Source organism: Zootermopsis nevadensis, unplaced genomic scaffold (assembly GCF_977971745.1).
Source record: "Zootermopsis nevadensis isolate Lab colony 2312 unplaced genomic scaffold, Znev_1.0 Znev_ptg000021l, whole genome shotgun sequence".
Lineage (NCBI taxonomy): Eukaryota > Metazoa > Arthropoda > Insecta > Blattodea > Termopsidae > Zootermopsis > Zootermopsis nevadensis.
Window position 1 is genome coordinate 13266741 of NW_028259153.1, and position 20918 is coordinate 13287658.

Consider the following 20918-nt stretch of genomic DNA (forward strand, 5'->3'; position numbering starts at 1 on the left):
CCAACAGTGGATTTGTGTCTGTAATGAATTGACATCGTAAAAATAACGAGCTGCCGGCTGTCTCACCTTGACGTGACAGCGTTTGCCCGTGTAGCCTCGTCCACATATGCACATGAAAGTACCGATGTGGTCCATACATGTTCCTCCGTTGACGCAAGGTGAAGACTCGCATTCGTCGTACTCGTATTCGCAGTGCTGGCCAGCGAACCCTGTAAAATCACACACATTCTATTAAGTCATGGATAAGTGCTGGAAAAGGCCTGGAAAGGTTCTGTGGAAGTCTTCAAAGGGTGGGTTTGAACCAGTCGGTTAGGTTGGATTTGTTCAAGTCAGATTGGAATACGTTACATTTGTTTAGGTTGCGTTGTTTTGGGTTACTTTGAGTTAGGTTAGGATAGGTTAAGTTAGGTTAGCTTTAGTTAGGTTAGGGTAGGATAGGTTAGAAAGGTTTGTGTTGTTTTATGATGGGATGGGTTGTGTACTGGAGAATTAATAGCGTGTTTTAAGGTGGTCGTGAGGCGCCCTAAAAAGTGCTGGAGAAGTCCTGGAGAAATTCTGGAACAGTCGCAGATTAGTGGCGGAGAAGTCCTTTTGAGGATATACGTAAATATTTTAGGCTAATTGAAAAGCTGAAGAATTCCTGGAGAATTTTTGGAAATATTCTATATAAATCCTAGTTTAATTCCGGAGAAGTCCTTTTTACGATTTACGTAAATATTTGAGTCATAGTGAAATGCTGGAGAATTTTTTGAGAACTCCTGGAAAGGTTCTGTGGAAGTCCTTAGGCGGTGGGATTGATCCTATGTTGGTTAGGCAGGATTAGTTAAAGTTAGATTGGTATAAGTTAATTTGGGTTAGGTTGCGTTATTTTGGGTTAGCTCGGGTTAGGTTAGGTTAGGTTAGGTTAGGTTATGTTAGGTTATGCTATGATAGGTGGTTGTGAGGTGCCCTGATCAAGTGCTGGAGAAAACCTGGAGAAATTCTGGAAAAATTCTGGAAACGTCCTAGGTTAGTGGCGGAGAAGTCCTTTAGAGGATTTATGTAAATTTTTAAGTCATCGGCGTTCTTCGACGGCTGCAGACCGTCCGCCCATTTGTTGACAAGCTCATGGAACCTAACAGACACTTATATATTGAAGAATTCCTTGTTTTGAAGGAACACAAGAGTTGCTAGCCAACATCGACATCTTCAACGCCATGAGAACCTCAAAATCTTATGAAGCATCCATCAGTGCACTGTAAGACTTCTACCTATACAAGACGACTTAGGACAGTCTTAACATACATCTAAGCTCCGAGTTGGATTCCAAGCTAAGAACGAACGCCACCTAGTGAAGATCTCTGGGCCACAGGAATTAATAATGATTACCTAACCACCCACCTGGCTGACAGAAGCACCGGTAGCCGTCTTGCTGGTCCACGCAGATTCCATGCACGCATGGTGAAGACACACATTCGTTCAGGTTGTGTTGGCACAGGGTTCCACCGAACCCAGGACCACAGTCACAGCGGAACTGCGTCCCGTTGCGCACGCATGTGCCCCCATTCTGACATGGCGACGAGGCACATGGGTCTGTTTCTTCTTGACACGTCTTGCCAGCATAACCTGAAATCATGTGCTGAAGAAGTGTCAACTTAGAAGCTTCTTAACGAGAAAATTACTTTTGTGTGCTGGTGGTATAACTTCTACGGAGAATTTTCCACTACCAAAACTTACATTAAGCTAAAGTCTCGGTTTGATTCATCTCATGTGTAGTCTGCACCCGTTACCCTCCCTATCGCAATCTTTCCTAGTAACAAAATTGTTTAAAGAACAATCTGTCTTCTTTACCATGTGCTCAGGGAACCCGTAAAATAACTTGTCTCTACGGCTCTGATATTTTGGCATGTTTAATATGTTATCAGTGATATATTAATTGTAGATGTTTGCTACCATTTAGTCTGACATTTTTATCTTTGTTCTACCTAAAGAATTGAAGATTAAAACCTGCGAAAGTGTAATTTTATCTCGTTTTCTTATGGGTTTGAAACTTGTTCCTTCTCTCCCAAGGAACCATAGATGGAGAATGTTTCAGAAGATAATGTTGAGTGTTACAGTTGAACTTGAGAAAGTGGACGACGTATAGCATGTCAATACCATGGACGAGGTGCATAGACTAGAAAGTGCTGGAAGATTTGATAGGAAGAGATAACTGTTGAGGGAAAAATAAACTATTTGAATTAATTCGAAATGCGTTATACTTTATTGTATTTTTGATATGAAATATTCAGTGGCTTTACTAATATGAATTTGCCCATTTCCCCCACTTCGCGCTAAAAGCAGAAAATGTTGCAAGACTAATTTGAAGCACCTTTCCACGGCGTGGCATTAAAGTGTCTTTTCACGTCTTTATAACCTCCTTTTCGTATAACAGCCTTCTGAAATTTGTGGCTTTCTGAAAGCGTCCAGTGTTTGTCCCATTAGTGGAAGAAGGAATGAGTTGTCAGTATACTTTATTCCTCCCTGGTGGATCCACAGCCGCGTAAAAACTGTGGGCTCACGTGTATTCTTTGTAGACAGGCAGTGAGCCGTGGAAAGACTGAAGGTCGATATCCGCTTTTTTGTGGAAGGACCTCACTTCGAACTTGGTGTCAGGATTATGTATGTATATAGATGCATACGCACGAACAGTTCATCGCATTTGGAAAACACCCGGTTTGAGTATAGGCCACGATACCAGCAAACATGGCTGGTCTGTCCTCATTGTTGTCAGCCTCTGCAAGACTGCTGAGTAATAATTTAAAATAAGCCACTACTGAGTGTTTAAACATGCTATCCCATTCACTGAACATAATCAGCTTATCACCATATTCGATACTAAATAATCACTGTAGCTGATACAGTGCTGTTAAGTAAGCGACGAGTTTCAGCGAATGCTACAAGAGATTAAAGCCTACATGGACGCATTCTTGTAATGCCTCGGTAATTAGGTAAAAATTATGTAGTAATTTGGCTACTGAAACCGCCGACATTGAGGCTGCTAGAGTTCGAGAAGAATCTTCTTTGTAAGTTTTAATGCCATTTGCTTTACCATTAGTTGTTTTACAATAGTTACGCCTTATTCAGTTGTCATCACCACATCCCGTGGTTGCTATATTGCTGTTTATCGGCATGCAAAGTTGCTTAGTTTTCACAAAAGGATTGAATGGCTGTAGTGACATCATTGCCTCACAAGTTTTCACGGCCACCATGTTGGAGTTGTGGAAGACGGGAGTATTAGAAAGGAACGGCCTATTGCAAACAAGGAGGCATAAAATAACAATGTTAATCTGATTGGGGTATACGTTATAGCTGTTTCATTACAGTGAAATTCACAAACTCTCATTCCAAATAGGATGATTGGAACTTAGAATGAAAGAATATAGTCTAGGAGTTCGCAGTCCGCGGCGGCGCTAGAGTCGCTGCCACTTCACAAGTTCGTGCGGTCGCCATGTTGCTATTGCCGAGTACGATTTTAGGTAAGCCTCCTTTATATGCGTAACTTCCACACCGATCATAAAAATCCGTCCAGCGGTTTTTGAGAAAAATCAAGCAGACGGACAGACAGATGGTAGTCAGCCCTGCATATGTCCATTTCGTGCACATCTTGCAACGAACGCATAAAAAGAGACTGGGGTTAATTGTCGCAATAAGAATCTTTGTTGTCGTTGCCTTGTTCCCGTTTTTATTTTTAATGCTGTACATTCGAACAGTTTGTTTGACGCCATTTCTTGTACAGTACAAAGACCTATAATCTCACAAATTAAGTGAGCTTATTGTGATTTTATCGTTCTGTATGCAAGACAATGGACGAAGGAGGCCGTGGAATGACTATGTCTCAGCTGTGGCGACAAAGGGAGTCGAAATGGGTCATGAAAAGTGCTGTAAGCCACTGTTGGCGGTCAAACTTTGTTGGTGCTGCTGCCTGGAGTGTGAAATAGCAGCAATGGTCTGGACTTGAACAATGTAGCAAAGCCACTAATTCGTAGAGGAAATCCCTTGCTCGCAGTTTGCCAAGACCGTTACCCTCCTGTTCCGTCTCTGTTCTTCCATTGATTTATTACATCAATTCACCATTCTGAAGTAAATCTTTCTTTCTCTGTCTCTCTTCATTTTCCTCTAAATTCTAATTGTTGCTCTGTTCGTTGTTGCTATGCGTTACAATCTAGTGTGCGTAATTCCCTACTGGTCATCCGACAAATGCACCGTCTACAAAACTCGTACATGAGCGTTTATAGAGTCTGATCGGTGTATTGAGTAGGTACGCGGTTCGACCTTTGCTGTGTACTGATTAGCCGGGCATTCTAAATAATAATCAGTGTCGACAGGAGAGCCTTGGTGAATCCTCCAAACAGCGATCACTTACTTCTACTTCCCGCCATTTTGGTGGTCATAAATCCTGTTATATGTCGTTTAACTCTATATAGTCCGAACTTAAGTAATTGGTAATTTACGGTGCCATAAAACAATTCTTTATCTAGTCGACTTCAATAGGCAACGATCCACATTATAGTTTTATTATTCAGTTCTTGTATGTGAGGTCCTACTTTATGGTCTTACGTTTATAAATTGGTTATGGTAATATTTTTGTTTGTGAAATTATTCGTGTAGGATGTGAAGATGAACTCGAACACGGAGGTGACAGACAATCTTGATATACTTTCGATTGTATTCAACGAATGGACTGAGAAAAACAAGACGTAAATAGATTTCAGAACGCTTACTGAATACGAAATGAGTGTCACATGTATTTTAGTGGTGTCAAAATAGCCATTTACTTTGCTTCCATTTCACGATATTTTAACATTTCGCTGATGATGGAAGGAGCAAGGATCTCTGAAACGTTGGTTAACTTATACTAGCCTACACGACGCCTCAACCCAGAAGACAGTCATCTTCGGACTCACCTCCGCGAGAACCTCAGATCCTACTCACTAAACCTTAGTTTTATAATTTAGTTAATTTATGTAAGAACATTGACATGTTCTGTTCCTGAATTTCCTGCACCATGAGAACATTTTTAAGGGTTCCGTGTGCACTGTAGGAACCTAAAAGGTTTCTTGGTTATATTGATCTGGCAAACAAAACTGCTACAGATTTTCTGTATGTGCAGAAAATGCTGCATCTGCAGTACATGAGTATCAAGAAGAATGAGGAATGCAAAATGGGAAAGAATCCATTTGGAAGGTCAGTGCACTCTGAATTTGACTCTCGGTTTTCAGCCTCTGTATAATTAACTCCCAGGGATTTTGAGCTCTTTATAACTTGCTGTAACAAAAACGGGTTCCAATTTATATCTAACTCTCGTTCCATTTACAACTTCATGTTCAGTGGGATCCCGAAAGGGGGGGGGGTTATCAGCGCTGCCTTTATAATATGTGTCACAGTTCTGCACATTAATTTTCGGTCGCCATAGCAACTCCAAAACTATCACTCCCCTACAAGGCCTGCTGAGTGCATTCTGCTCACAGAGATATCGCCCTATTTCTTTCTCAGTCTACAAGCATTTTTGAATTCATATTTTGAGTACATATAAAATACCGATGTTTTGTATAAAAGGAAATAGTATGTACTGCCATTTTATTCCTCCTCCATGGCTCTACGGTCCTGTGAGGACCTTGGCCTCCCTTCAGCCATTTTATATCCTATCATATCAATGACACCTCTGAAACGTCGGTGAACTATCAGAATACACGGCGAAATATTCCAAAAGACTTCTTGTATCAAATTCCTCAAAAGCAGCTGATTGTTAAAAAAAAACTTTATGTAATAAAATATAGACTTTATTAATAGACTATTCACAGGTTTGGCTTCGTTTCGAAATATTTTTGGATATAATCTATCACGTGCAATGAAATTCAAGGAAAAGAATGTTACTGGGCAGTGTAATAGCCTATCTTCAATCGTTTTTCTTTGTCAGTTACATTATTTATTACTCGATGCACTGTTGATTAGCTCTGTCAGTAAAATCTGCGGATGCAAGAATTTCAGAACCAATGAGGGATACAAATCACCAAAAATGCACTTTGAAACTGTGTACGGCTTTCAGCCATAGTTCCGAGTGTTGTTAAAGGCAATTCTGTGACGGCGTGATCCACACTTTTAAAACACGTATTTTAATTTACAGAAAAACACTGGTTTGCGTTATAACAGTGCAGCATGGAAAACTTAATTCCAAGGGAGAAAGAAAGAAAGAAATGTAATTTTCAATGCTTCTGTCACGTACAGGGTAGAGAGGACTTTGGAATTTTGAACACTAGGAAGAGAAAAACTGGTGTATGTTATTTTAGATCACTAGGGATATACAAAGTGCAAATTTTTGCCAGATAGTGTAGACTGTCGGTCCATCATCACAAGTTGTTCTTATGTTACACCTTACTGCATCCGCTTAAATCAACACGATTAGAAGATTTCAGATTAACTTTAATGTATCTTCCAAGTGCATTCTTTGTGATTTGTTATCCGTAATTGAATTTCATGTTAGTTTATTGCAGATACACATGTATTGTAAATAGGCTAATCTCAGTACGGATCGTACGTAACACACAGGCATAAATAGATGTGATGTTTAACAGAGATAATTGCCAGCACACTTATGACAATGGATGAAGTTAAAGGTTAAGTTATCCCTGGTGCTTACCTAAGTACTGCTTTATGCAGACGTATTGGAGAGTGGAGGGGTAATCTTCACGCTCCGGCCGCTTAACCTCCGACGAAAGAGTTTTGATGCCCACTGGATAGGAGCTGAGTGAGCCCTACATTCGGTCTAATTGTGACAAAGAAAAATATCTTGCCCTGACAGGAATCAAACCCTGGTCATCCAGCCCGTACCTTAGTCGCTACACTGACTTCACCGCGGATATAGGCAGATGCAAATTGCGAGTTATTTTGTATTTATCTAAATATATATACAGCGTCGAAAAATGTTTCAAAGAAACTTTTCAGATACTAATGAGATCTTTTTTTACATCCTGAGTCAGTGTTTTGAGCGATATGAAATTTTTTTTAAAATGCCTTAAATTTTAATATATTTTTCCGATACGAAACTAAAGAAAATTCTTCCGATAGCTTTTATTGTAGATTTACAAAAATACATTTGGACTCTGAAAATTCGCGTGAACATTCGCCTTTGCGAGATTGTAAACCCCTGGACAACCCGAGAGGGTGAATATGAGATCGATAGGACATGAGAGAGGATTTGATTCGGTCGGAAACATTGAGGCTCTTCAGGAAAGCAGTGTTTTGCTTACAGCCATGTGGTCTTTGAGTCTACAATAAAAAAACCTCCTGAACTGTGATCCCCGTTTATCAGTCAGTAACATGAACTCGTTACTGTCTCGTTACTGCGGAGTTCAGACCCGCCCAGTCTTCTGGGTGCAAAATGGCCGAAGCTTGAACGTGACCACCGATTTTTAACGCGCAAAATTTTACTTCTACATCCTGTATACACTATATTAAGTAAATTGTGCCTAACTCGGGACACATTTTAGTCACCCCGATGCCCGCACGCTGTTTATCCATCGTGTTTGGCCGCTGGAAAAGACTAAGCTGTGATATGGACGTGTTCAGATAGTTGGTGATGTGTGAACTAAAAGAGGGACAAAGTATGATGGACAGGTGAGAAAGAAGAAGGAAATTGATACAGAAGGAATGGTAGAGAAACACAGGAAAAACTAGAAAGAAATTAAGGTACAGAATGGGTGAATAAAATGGGGGAACAGGGTATAAGTGAGTCAGCTTGTTGGTACACTGAAAAAATTTTAGGCAATTGAATTTAGTAACGAATCTGTCAGTATCTTGTTACAAATAAGGACAAAGCTTGTTTCCCAACCCTCTGTGTCATGCGAACTGGATACTGAATTTCTGCCCGTGGATAACAATCAAATCGAATTCTACTTTCAAAGCCCCTTCCAAGGGGCCTTGATCCAACGAGAAGTTGGCTGTTTGTCTCTGATGTGGCCAGATACAATTGCTGATTCTGCGAACTCGTCCACTCAATTTTCTACCTCAATAAATCCAATAATTTCGATTAATTGTGTAACCATTGTGTCCGTGTTCGCAAGCGAACAACTCCATCCCTTGATAATTGCGACAGGGTGACAAATACACAGCCGCGCAGCGTAGAGTGCCCTTGTGCGTGAACTCTTTTGCCACTCTTTTGAGACTTGACACGGAAACCTTACTGTAGGATCTTCATTTTTAAGAGCAGATAAAATTCGCCAAACGTGCGCTACCATTCAGTTTATAAATTCCTTTATAGAATTAAATGTTACAAGACGAATCACCTTAATGTCTTATGACGCGAAGCTTTCACGGCGGCTTTCATTAATAAAGTCTTCTCGGGCTATCAGCCGTGTTAGATGTTGATTAATCGCCGACGTTTCGAGGACCATCTCTTTCCTCATTTTCAAGGCTGTTGTTGGCTGTGGCTCGTAGCGCAAAGTTCGCGCTACGAGCCACAGTTGCTTTTTCTCTGAGGGAAGATCAGATTGAGGGCGTTATAAAACAAAGTGTTCAGGTGAATTTTTTTAAATGAAGTATGAGAATAATAAATATTACGTAATGAATTTTTGCTTTTGACCTAATATTATTAAAATTATTACATCAACGTCAACGGATTGTGTTGTACGCGTGGAGTAAAAAACAAATATACTTAGGTCTAAACAATGGCTGCGAAGTTTCAAGGGAGTCTCAGTTCAGAGACGCAGGTAAAGATCGGCAATAATATTAAAATGAATTTTAGAAGAAAAAAAATGTCTTGAGAATGTGAAATGGATTTTGAAAATACGACATTCGACCTTCTGGTATTGAAGATACAGTTTCTTTACATGCTAAATAGCTGCACCATTCACTTGGATGGCTGGATGACGCACGCAGACATTAGAAGCAAAATGTATGCGACGTATTATTGAGTGAGTTTTCTTTTATGTTAGTTCAGTGGAAAAGGGGTGAATGCATAGAATGAGGAACTTCCAGAAAGAAAATTCTGCGTTCGTCACAGATAACTGCCTCTTCCTATGAACTGGAATCTAAGCGTTCTATACAAAATAAAGACGGAAATGTTGCACACACAAAGTGAGACCACATTTCTTACTTGCCTTATTCATTTTAGGATTTTTGCTTCATACCGGAATGATAAAACCTGAGACAGACAAAGACAGTCTTCATCCGAACTTCAAACTAGTAAATTCCTACCTCATGTCTTTGCAAAAATGACACAAGTAGTATAAGCTGTTTGCGATACGCTATATTTTATTATTTTTGTGATACCAGCTTTTTACATCTGTTAAACAAACAAATTTACTGTTGGCCTCCCTGAAATTGTACCTGCATGTCCACACGGTTTTACAACCCAAAGGACCAACATCGAAAGTTCAATCTATTGCACAATTTTTAAGATCAACCATTAACTAGAAATCTACCCGCCAAGAATGACTGGGAAATAGAAAGTAATAATTAAAAGATATATTTTATTAAGAAGTGTAAAAACGCAGCATATAAAAATTGAAACCATTATTTTATTTTTCATTACCTGCAAAAGCTCCGAAGCGTTAACACTTAAACATGTGCTATGCTGTCTTGAATAAATACATTTTACGTACCTAAATAGAGTGCCATGAATAAGTGAACAGTGTTTTGCATCAGAGCATTGTTTCTACAAAGTAGCGTATAAAATTATAATTAACTAATGTTGCGTAAAAATGAAATTTATATCTTTACTTATCTTTGTTTAATTAAAGAATATAATCTTATGCAAAGTTTATAATAACGGCATTACCATGGCAACGGTTACAATAACACGTTTATAAACATTATTACATAAGACCCAAAACTCCTTAACTACAATGGATGCTGACTAACCAGCATTGCGTATTATACAGACGGATATTCGTTCTTCCATTTAAGTCTCTCAAGATATATAAACTTCCTTTCCGTATAGACGTATTTACGTCAAATTCTCCGGAACCGTGGTTCCACTGACAACTTTTTTCTTGATTTAATAATTTCGACAATATTAGGTGGAATACAAACTATGAAACGCACTGACACACTGCGAAAAGCAAATTTGTGGTGGAACCAAGCAAATGGTTCTGTTTTCATTGGAACTTACCGTACGGACAGAGGCACTGGAATGTGTTGCCCTCGTGGCCCTGCGAGATGTCCACGCAAATGCCGGAGTTGCTGCAGGGGCTGGGATAGCAGCCATCGCGCTCCTCGCAGTGTGGACCCACGTAGCCAGGACAGCATTGACACTCGTATCCATCCTGAACAAAGCCCACACGTAGCATGTTAAATCCAGTCGAAGTCCTAGAGTCCCTTAAGGGGGTGAAATGTGCGGACACACAGACTTTATTATTATGTGTTGGCTCTGTGTACTTCTTCTAAAGAAAACTACTGAAAAAGGAAAAAGTCTACGGACTACCTCATAACAGTAGCTAAGATCTAAGGGCACTTAAGTAAAGAAATAAGTTTGTCTTGAAAAGACCTTTCTTTTGTGTCTGTCCGTCCAAACGCCGGCACTAACTCATCAGCTGCGAAATAATTTCCCGATTGACGTTTCACCGATACTATATTTTTCTGCGACAGTCCGTAAGTAATGTTGTAAAGGTACATTAGGTGCAGACCTGGAAACATATTTTCCTCGAAGTTTCAAGTTACCAGTTGCAATGAATGTGTCCTCGCTCACTGTAAACTCCATTAGCGGCTCGTAAATACAGACGGGAATAAAGCGCCTTTCATAACAACCTTCCATTTCCAGGGAAATCTGATCTTCGTCAGTCGAGTTAGAGTGCGTGTGGAGGACACGTGACAGGATCTAAACCCCTCAGTCACATTTACTCTTTGCTGTCAGACACGTGCGATTTCAGGTTCTCACGGCGGCGAGTGTGAAGATAATCCTTCCGGGAAATTGAGCCGTGTTGTCTGGTACGGATTCTACTTTGATTGTAGAGGCAGCAAATATCTCTGAAACGTCGGTCAATTTCTACCAGACTACACGACGCAATATCCCAGACGACAGTCATCTTTATGGCAGATAAGTGTGAGGGCGTGGATGTGTGCCTAATGAAATCTCGGTCTGTTTAACCAATTGTCTTCAACATTTCGAGCGTGGAGAAAATGCGAACTTGTAAGATGGAAACAGCACTAGTGAGATAACATGTGGAGGGCCTATTAGATCTTTGAAAAATACTAACATATTAACCAGTGGAAAAGGTTTTTGAAATTCTGTGGGAATGATTCTTCCGTGTTTTTATCTCGTTCCATCTTTACTCCTTTATTCACACGTGCAGTCCTGTAAGATTAGTAAATTGCATAATGCCTATTGGAAGCGGAATCAACCAAACCAACACTAAAATATGAAACAGAACATAATTACAATAGATAATATTACGATACTTCTTAGGGAACTGGGTAGCAAAATGGCAACGATGCCAAACATTTTGGTGGCAAGAATAATTTTAATTTGACTGCGAAGTTTATATCGTGGTTTGTTACAAAGTCTGAGTGTGGCCACTGTGAAATAATTAATCGGTTTGTTAATTAGTAAATACATTTTAGTCTTGAAAATTTGTTGTTCCAAAATGAAAAATATATGTGGCAGTTGGAGATAAATGTGTCTTAAGCTCAATAAACAAGGATGTTTTGAAAACCTTGTATACTGTCAGACAGCCATCTAGAAAGTTTGATTTCTTGCCAAGAAAGAAAGACGAGCAAATTATGAGATGCTCTCAAAAGCGAGACGCTTTTTATTTTTTCTTCTACCTTTGATCTGCAAAACATTATATTTATTGACACACACACAAACAGTATTTTACGGAAAATGTCTCTTGTTAAAGAACCTCAGAGAAAGACATGAAATTTAAGCTTTCTTTTTAAAATGCTGCGGGACTAGAGAGTAAAGTGTATATTGGTAGGATAATACTAAAATTGGTTTTAGAGAACAAGCTGTGAAGATGTGAACTAAATTGTAATGTCTCCGGATTTGATTAAGTGCCTATATTTTCTGAACGGCGATAAATCTTCCACTTTCACAACAACAGGGGATTAACAACTGAACAGCTGAAGAGACCTACCTACTAACATGCTCAAGGAAGGTCATTTACTGTGGAGTTTGTTGAGAATAATAAGGCAGGGCTGTGATTGTACAGTAACATGTGATCAAGTAGCTCCTACATGAAAGATGTTTATAATTCTGAAAGTACACGTGAATATAACTTCCGAACAACCGGAAACTTTTTGCCGTGTTAGTAACGAGAATGAAAAATTTAGGCCTATTTCTCATTGGAGTAAGAGGATCCACGTATTCAGTTGTATTCATTGCTAGTTGGTCGTTATTATTTGCTGGGGGTACAAATAACACATCGTAACAAAGCTGATAATACAGATCGTCTTCTGCATTGTACAGAGGTAGATTTATAGTTAACAAAACCATTAGCATGACAGATATTACTTGCATATTTACAGAGTTTTTTCTGAATTTCAAAAATAACCCTTTACGTAGAAAAAGAAATTCTCTCATGAAAACATGGCATTTCCTTTGCTGAATCTGCGGTTCATGTGATATACGAGCCTCTTTGTTTCAAAGATGGCTGCCTCCATTATCAGGGAGATGATCCCTGATGATGGAGGCAGCAAGGATCTCTGAAATGTTGGTAAATTTATACCAGACTACATGGCGCAACAACCCAGAACTCGGACTCGACGCCTTAAACACCTGAAATCCTACTTTTCTCAGTTCTGCGAAGCACAATTAGAAACGTAAAACAGGATTACGTTGTATAGACACGGACCCAAATGAAACCTGCGGACGGATACTCACCATGGAGATGTTAGAGAAGCAGACTCCCTTGCCGGAACAGTCCTGCCCCTCGCCGCAGTTGTCAGACTTAACCACTATGCGCAGGCGCACACACTCAGAACCCCATCGGGACGACACCACTGAAACAATGGGCATTTTAGGCAGGATTTTCAACACTGGACAAGAATATCTTTTCGTTGGCACAAAGGTGTTGGAATTGAGAGTAAACACACAGACGTGACCACTCTTCTCGTTAAAAATATCACAAACTTCAAAGAATTTCAAGAGTAAATCAAATTCGGCAAATGCATGTTACAGTTCAGTTGAGATTCATTCGTTGTCTTCAAGTCAAATTTCTAAATATATGAAGATTAATATATAAGACTTGATAATATATGAGACAGTAATGTGTTTAGTATAGATGTAAAACTTGGGCTCTTGCTCTGAAAAGCAGGGCATAGCTGGTTAACCATACTCATGTTAAAATTAGGCCATGTATAGGTCAATGTAGTATGGTAGTCACAACAAGATCGTCCGAATAGTTTGTGAGATACAGATTTTGAAAATTTCCCAAGGTCATATATTTTCATGCTTATATCTTCTAAACGGAAAATAGCAGGTTAACCATACTCATGTTAAAATGAGGCCATGTATAGGTCAAGGTCATATGTAAGTCACGAAAATATCAGCCCACTGGTTTCCCAGATACGGATCTTTAAAATTCTCAAGGTCATATATTATCATGCTTATATCTTCTAAACGGTAAATAGCCGGTTAACATACTCATGTTAAAATTAGGCCATGTATAGGTCAAGGTCATATGGTAGTCACAACAAGACTGTCCGAATAGTTTGTGAGATACAGATTTTGAAAATTCTCAAGGGCATATCTTTTCACGCTTATTTCCCCCAAACCATACATACGCGGTTGAATATACTCATGTAAAAATGAGGTCACAGATTGGTCAAGCACATGGGATAACCACGACAAGATCACAACAAACTGTTTGAGAATAATAGGACTCAAATATTTCAAGGTCATTCGTAGTACTATATTCTCACGCATTTACATAAAAACTGTACGAATCGTAGTGATATTACACCCACATCATTTAGAGGTCATAGATATGTAAAGGTCATGTATAGGTAGCAATATGCACTCATTGATTACATTGTGTTTTGATAGATTACGTTAGGTTGGGTTCGGTTAGGTTAGGTTTGTATAATTTGTTACGTTCGGTAAGGTTTTGAAAATTTTTGTGACGATTCGACACTTATGGCCACAATTCGTCACGCCGATACAGTACGTCACGGCCAGTCACGCTTTGTCACGCAAGGTCACGCTTTGTTTAAATTCATCATCTTTCGACTCTTCTGGCCACATCTCGTCACGTCTTTACAGTAAATCACGCATAGTCACGGTTCATCACGCTTTGTCACGCTTAGTCACGTTTGCTCACGCTTTGTAAATCTTTATCACAATTTGACACTTACGGTGATCCGTAGTCACGACGTGAGAGCAGGTCACGCTATGTCACGCTTGAGCACGCGTGATAAGCATGTCACGTTTCGGCTCGTCTAACTTATCTTACGTAGGGGTCGGTCATTTTTGGCTATATTGCAATACCTCAGAAGAACTAGTGGTTACGTTAGCATGTGTTGGGCTACGTTAGCTTAAGTTAGGTTGTGTTAGGTTCGGTTCGGTTGGGTTGGGTTAGGTTAGGTTAGGTTAGGTTAGGTTAGGTTTCTGTTTTTTTTTACGTTCGGTAATGTTTTTCAAATTGTTGTGACGAATCGACACTTATGGCCACAATTCGTTACGCCGTTATAGTACGTCACGACTAGTCACGCTTTGTCACGCAAGGTCACGCTTTGTTTAAATTTGTCATCTTTCGACTCTTCTGGCCACAACTCGTCACGCCTTTACAGTAAATCACGCCTAGTCACGCTTCATCACGCTTTGTCACACTTAGTCACGTTTGCTCACGCTTTGTAAATCTTTATCACAATTTTGACACTTATAGTGATCCGTTGTCACGACGTGAGCGAAGGTCACGCTTCGTCACGCTATGTCACGCTTGAGCACGCGTGATCAGCATGTCACGTTTCGGCACGTCTACCTTATTTTACGTAGGTGTTGGTCATTTTTTACATTGCAGTACTTCAGTAGAACTAGTGGTTACGTTAGCATGTGTTGGGTTACGTTAGCTTAAGTTAGGTTGTGTTACGTTAGGTTAGGTTAGGTTTAGGTTAGGTTAGGTTTAGGTTAGGTTGGGTTGGGTTGGATTGGGTTGGGTTAGATTAGGTTAGGTTAGGTTAAGTTTGTATTTTTGTTACGTTCGGTAATGCTTTTGAAATTTTTCTGACGTTTCGACACTTACGGCCACAATTCGTTACGCCGTTATAGTACGTCACGACTAGTCACGCTTTGTCACGCAAGGTCACGCTTTGTTTAAATTCGTCATCTTTCAACTCTTCTGGCCACAACTCGTCACGCCTTTACAGTAAATCACGCCTAGTCACGCTTCATCACGCTTTGTCACGCTTAGTCACGTTTACTCACGCTTTGTAAATCTTTATCACAATTTGACACTTATGGAGATCCCTTGTCACGACGTGAGCGCAGGTCACGCTTAGTCACGCTATGTCACGCTTGAGCACGCGTGATCAGCATGTCACGTTTCGGCACGTCTACCTTATTTTACGTAGGTGTTGGTCATTTTTGGCTACATTGCAGTACTTCAGAAGAACTAGTGGTTACGTTAGCATGTGTTGGGTTACGTTAGCTTAAGTTAGGTTGTGTTACGTTAGGTTAGGTTAGGTTAGGTTGGGTTGGGTTAGGTTAGGTTAGGTTAGGTTTGTGTTTTTGTTACTTTCGGTAAAGCTTTTGAAATTTTTGTGACGTTTCGACGCTTATGGCCACAATTCGTTAAGCCATTATAGTACGTCACGACTAGTCACACTTTGTCACGCAAGGTCACGCTTTGTTTAAATTCCTCATCTTTCGACTCTTCTGGCCACAACTCGTCACGCCGTTACAGTATATCACGCCTAGTCACGCTTCATCACGCTTTGTCACGTTTAGTCACGTTTGCTCACGCTTTGTAAATCTTCGACACAATTCGACACTTACGGTGATCCGTAGTCACGACGTGAGCGAAGGTCACGCTTAGTCACGCTATGTCACGATTGAGCACGCGTGATCAGCATGTCACGTTTTGGCACGTCTACCTTATCTTACGTAGGGGTCGGTCATTTTTGGCTACATTGCAATACCTCAGAAGAACTAGTGGTTACGTTAGCATGTGTTGGGTTACGTTAGCTTAGGTTAGGTTGTGTTAGGTTAGGTTAGGTTGCTTTGTGTTGGGTTGGGTTGGGTTGGGTTAGGTGAGGTTAGGTTAGGTTTGTGTTTTTGTTACGTTCGGTAATGCTTTTGAAATTTTTGTGACTTTCGACGCTTATGGCCACAATTCGTTACGCCATTATAGTACGTCACGACTAGTCACGCTTTGTCACGCAAGGTCACGCTTTGTTTAAATTCGTCATCTTTCGACTCTTCTGGTCACAACTCGTCACGCCTTTACAGTAAATCACGCCTAGTCACGCTTCATCACGCTTTGTCACGCTTAGTCACGTTTACTCACGCTTTGTAAATCTTTATCACAATTTGACACTTAAGGTGATCCCTTATCACGACGTGAGCGGAGATCACGCTTAGTCACGGTATGTCACGCTTGAGCACGCGTGATCAGCATGTCACGTTTCGGCATGTCTACCTTATCTTACGTAGGGGATGGTTATTTTTGGCTATATTGCAGTACTTCAGAAGAACTAGTGGTTACGTTAGCATGTTTTGGGTTACGTTACCTTATGTTAGGTTGTGTTAGGTTAGGTTAGGTTAGGTTAGGTTAGGTTGGTTTGAGTCGGGTTGGGTTAGGTTAGGTTAGGTTCGGTCGGGTTGGGTTAGGTTAATTTAGGTTAGATTGGGTTGGTTTATTATAGGGTAGATTAGTTTGGGTTAGGTTATGTTGGTTTAGATTAGTTTGGGTTTTTGTAAGTTAGGTTTTTGTTAGGTTAGGTTAGGTTAGGTTGGGTTATGTTAGGTTCTGTAGGTTTATCTTTCTTTATGTCAGGGTGCTTTGTGTTAAGCTGGATTAGTTTGGATTAGTTTAGTTTAGGTCAGGTCATTTCAATGTGTTGGATTACGTTAGGTTATGTACCAGAAAGAGGTTTTTTAAATTTTGAAGGTCATATATTTTGACGCTTATTTCTGCTATACCGTAACTACCTGGTTGTCCATACTCATGTCAAGATGAAATCACGTAAAAATCAAAGTCATATGGATGTCACGGATAAGATCGATCCACTAGTTTCCCACATATAGGTCTTTAAGTTTCTCAAGGTCATATCTATTCTCATCTATCCCTGCCAAACCGTAAATACCAGGTTGACCTTACTCATGTCAAAGTGAAGCCATGTATTGTACATGGTCGTATGGAAGTCACGACAAAAACCGTCCAGTTGTTTCCCAGATAACGGTATTTGAAATTCTCAAGGTCATTTATTTTCAAACTTATATCTGCCAAATGGTTAATAGCTGGTGAACCACACTCATCTAAATTTGAGACCATGTATAGGTCAACGGCATATGGTAGTCACAACAAGATCGGCCGAATAGTTTCCGAGATAAGATCTTTTAATTTTCTCAAGGTCATATATTTTCATGCTTACATCTTCTAAACTATAAACAGCCGGTTAACCATACTCACGTTGAAATGAGGCCATGTATTAGATCAAGGTAATGTGTAAGTCACGACAAATTCGATCCACCATTTTTCCAGATACGGGCCTTTAAAGATCTCAAGGTCATATATTATCATGCTTATATCTGCCAAACGGTAAATAGGTGGTTAATCATACTCATGTTATGATTAGGCCATGTATAGGTCAAGGTCATATGGTAGTCTTAACAAGACCGTCCGAATAGTTTGCGGAATACAGATTTTGAAAATTCTCAAGGTCATATATTTTCACGCTTATATCCCCCAAACCGTAAATAGCTGGATGACTATACTCATGTTAAAATGAGGCCACAGATTGGTCAAGCACATGGCAAGACCACGACAAGATCACAACAAACTGTTTGAGAATAAGAGGACTCAAACATTTCAAGGTCATTCATAGTACTATATTCTCACGCATTTACATAAAAACTGTACTAATCGTAGTGATATTACACCCACATCATTTAGAGGTCTTAGATATGTAAAGGGCATGTATAGGTAGCAATATTCACTCATTGATTACATTGTGTTTTGATAGATTACGTTAGGTTGTGTTAGGTTAGGTTAGGTTTGGTAAGGTTAGGTTGGGTTAGGTTAGGTTGGGTTAAGTTACGTTGGGTTAGTTTAGGTTAGGTTGTGTTAGGTTAGGTTAGGTTAGGTTAAGTTGGGGTTAGGTTAGGTTAGGTTAGGTTGGGTTAGGATAGGTTAGGTTAGGTTTGGTTAGGTTAGGTTAGATTGGGTTAGATTAGGTTATTTTAGGTTGGGTCAGATTAGGTTATGTAGTGTTATCTTACTTTATGTTTGGGTGCTCCGTTTTAAGCTGGATTATTTTATATTAGTTTAGTTTATGTTATGTCAGTTCAGTGTGTTGGATTAGATTAGGTTATGTTCCAGAGAGAGGTCTTTAAAATTCTCAAGGTCATATATTTCTACCAAACCGTAACTACCTGGTTGTCCATACTCATGTCAAGATAAAATCACGTAAAGATCAAAGTCAAATGGAAGTCACGACAAGATCGATCCACTAGTTTCTCAAGGTCATATTTTTCTCACTTATCCCTGCCAAACCGTAATTACCTTGTTGACCACACTCATGTCAAAATGAGGTCATGTATAGGTCAAGGTCGTAAGGAAGCTAATAAATTATTTGAAGTTGTGACAGGTTTAAAGTACTTGATAACTACAGTAGCAAATCGAAATTGGATTCAGGAAGAAATTATGAGCTGATTCGATTTTGGGTGAATGTTTGCTAATCCGATGCACCATTTCTTATTCTTTAGTCTTCCCAGCTGTTATTTAAAAGCGCAAATATTGAAACGTACAAAACTCTACATCGCCGGTTGTTTTTTGTGTGGGTGTGGACTGGATTCATCTGGCGCAGGTTATGAATCAGTCGAGGTCAGTTGTGAACACGGTAATGAACATTCGGGTTGCATAAAAAGTAGGGAATTGTTTGGGAGCTGAGCAACTATTGTCTTCTCCAGATGGATTAAACTGTATGGAGATAAAAATATGCTGTGAACAGGATTGAACTGGGTCACTTAGGTCTGTTGGTGGGGACTGAGAATACGGTGATGTACCTTCGGGTTTCACAGCAGGAAAGTTTTTGACCAGCTGATTAACGTATGTCTACCTGTTCAAGGAAGGTACACGCAACTGGTAGATCGATTGTCATGTTACAGAGGAAAAATTGCCTTGCAGAATAAGATCGTTGGTATAAGCGAGCTCCATAAGTGTAGAGAAAGTTGCCTTACTACTTCCATCGCGTTACGGATTTATAGGCCTACTTGGTTCAGTGGTTATGCAGATAATTAAATTAGTCATGAAATTCTAGAAGCGTGTTTGAACTCGGCGTCTCATTAATTACACTACGGATTGTTGATCAGCTGCTCTCGGGCGAGTTCTGTGAGTAAATGCATTTGGAAGTGACTAATATGGACGGGGGAATGCATTGAAAATGTACATTCCCTTATGCATGACGTCATTCTCCTGTATTAGTAGTTAATAAGCAATGAGTTGTGAAAGAACGAATATTATTTAAATCAGCACTTCGCAAAATTAGGACCCTTGGCCCCACAAGGAGGCCTCTTAGCTCCGATAATACATTTAAGTTACATTGTTAAGAAAAGATCGCATTATATGACGAAGTTTAAATTTCACATGAAAGTATTGTTGAGGTTTATTAATAATCTTTTTTTAAAATTTATAAATCATATTTTGCGTATTTTTATACGTTGGGACGGGGGCTGAACTCTCTTATTCACATTAAGGGAGTCTCACACTAAAACAGCCTGGGAACAACTTGTTTAGATGGTGTCTGTTCTTGTTCGAGATGTTGACCCATCTATTCCTTCACCTATATCATCACAACGGTTCATACGATACGAGAGATAAATTATAGGAATTGTTTGCTAGCAGTAATCGATATGGAATGCTGCAAGGAAACTGAACGATAATTATCAGAGTTGCTGGAACAGAGGCGGAACGGAGGGCAAAAATAGTTAAGAATAGCAAACAAAAGCCGTCATAGTTCATTCATTACTCCTGATATACTATCTCCTTGTATGTTTTATTCATGTTCGTTAATGACAGTTTTATCTGTATAGGTTATGAAACGTCGAATGACCAGCAAAGTCACAAAGCCGTTTTAACTGGTGTAATGTAGAGTCTGGATGTATTTTATCATTCGTAGATAAACTTTTGTATTGCATAAATACACAGAATTTCCTGAAGATTTCTGTCTTCTGGGTTGTTGCGCTGTGTCTCTGAAACGTTGGTAAATTTCTACTAAACTACACAGCGCGACAACCCAAAAGACTGTCATCCTCCAACTCCGATTTGTCTTTGCTGCGCAGACGCCATCAGATCCTCGTTTGGAACATGAATTCTTGGCCGCATCCCTGTGTCTGATTAAGATTTTGTTTCAAAGATTCTCTCCGGTCTAATTAATCCATGCTCATCGTTTACATTTACCAAGTCCAATTTATTTCAATTTAGTTGTCGATATTAATTGAATTTTCTTCGGTTCTCACGTTACAGGAACTGAAATTATTTGCTTTTAATTCATTATGTGAGAAGTGAACGTTGGTTGTATGATTCTATGAACTAATTGAAAGTCTTCCTGATTCGCGGGCTGCGTTAATGAATAGTTCCTGACAGTTACAAAAGATAAAATGCCTATCTGCTGAATCGAGCATCAAGGCACAAATACTTACTTATTCCCATGAAGACGTCTGGGGGAGTTGAATTATAGTTCCACTCATTCCTAAACCTGACACAAACTGAAGATGAGTGGTCTGTTTAACGACCTCTCTGATA

At 39.7% G+C, this 20918-nt stretch overlaps 2 protein-coding genes across 3 annotated transcripts in view; one reads left to right on the forward strand and one right to left on the reverse strand.

The window, feature by feature from the left end:
* Positions 1–20918, forward strand: part of LOC110841433 (uncharacterized) — a 120901-nt gene that overhangs the window by 62144 nt on the left and 37839 nt on the right. The gene's annotated exons all lie outside the window — the stretch shown is intronic.
* wry (delta and Notch-like EGF repeat containing weary) overlaps positions 1–20918 on the reverse strand; it is a 61525-nt gene that overhangs the window by 15092 nt on the left and 25515 nt on the right. For both annotated transcript variants that reach the window (XM_022087097.2, XM_022087092.2), the window contains exons 5-8: positions 12839–12957; positions 10130–10283; positions 1381–1605; positions 67–209 (exon numbers count right to left, since the gene is read on the reverse strand). In XM_022087097.2, the coding sequence (XP_021942789.1) occupies positions 67–209; positions 1381–1605; positions 10130–10283; positions 12839–12957 (641 nt within the window). The remainder of the gene's footprint in view (positions 1–66; positions 210–1380; positions 1606–10129; positions 10284–12838; positions 12958–20918) is intronic.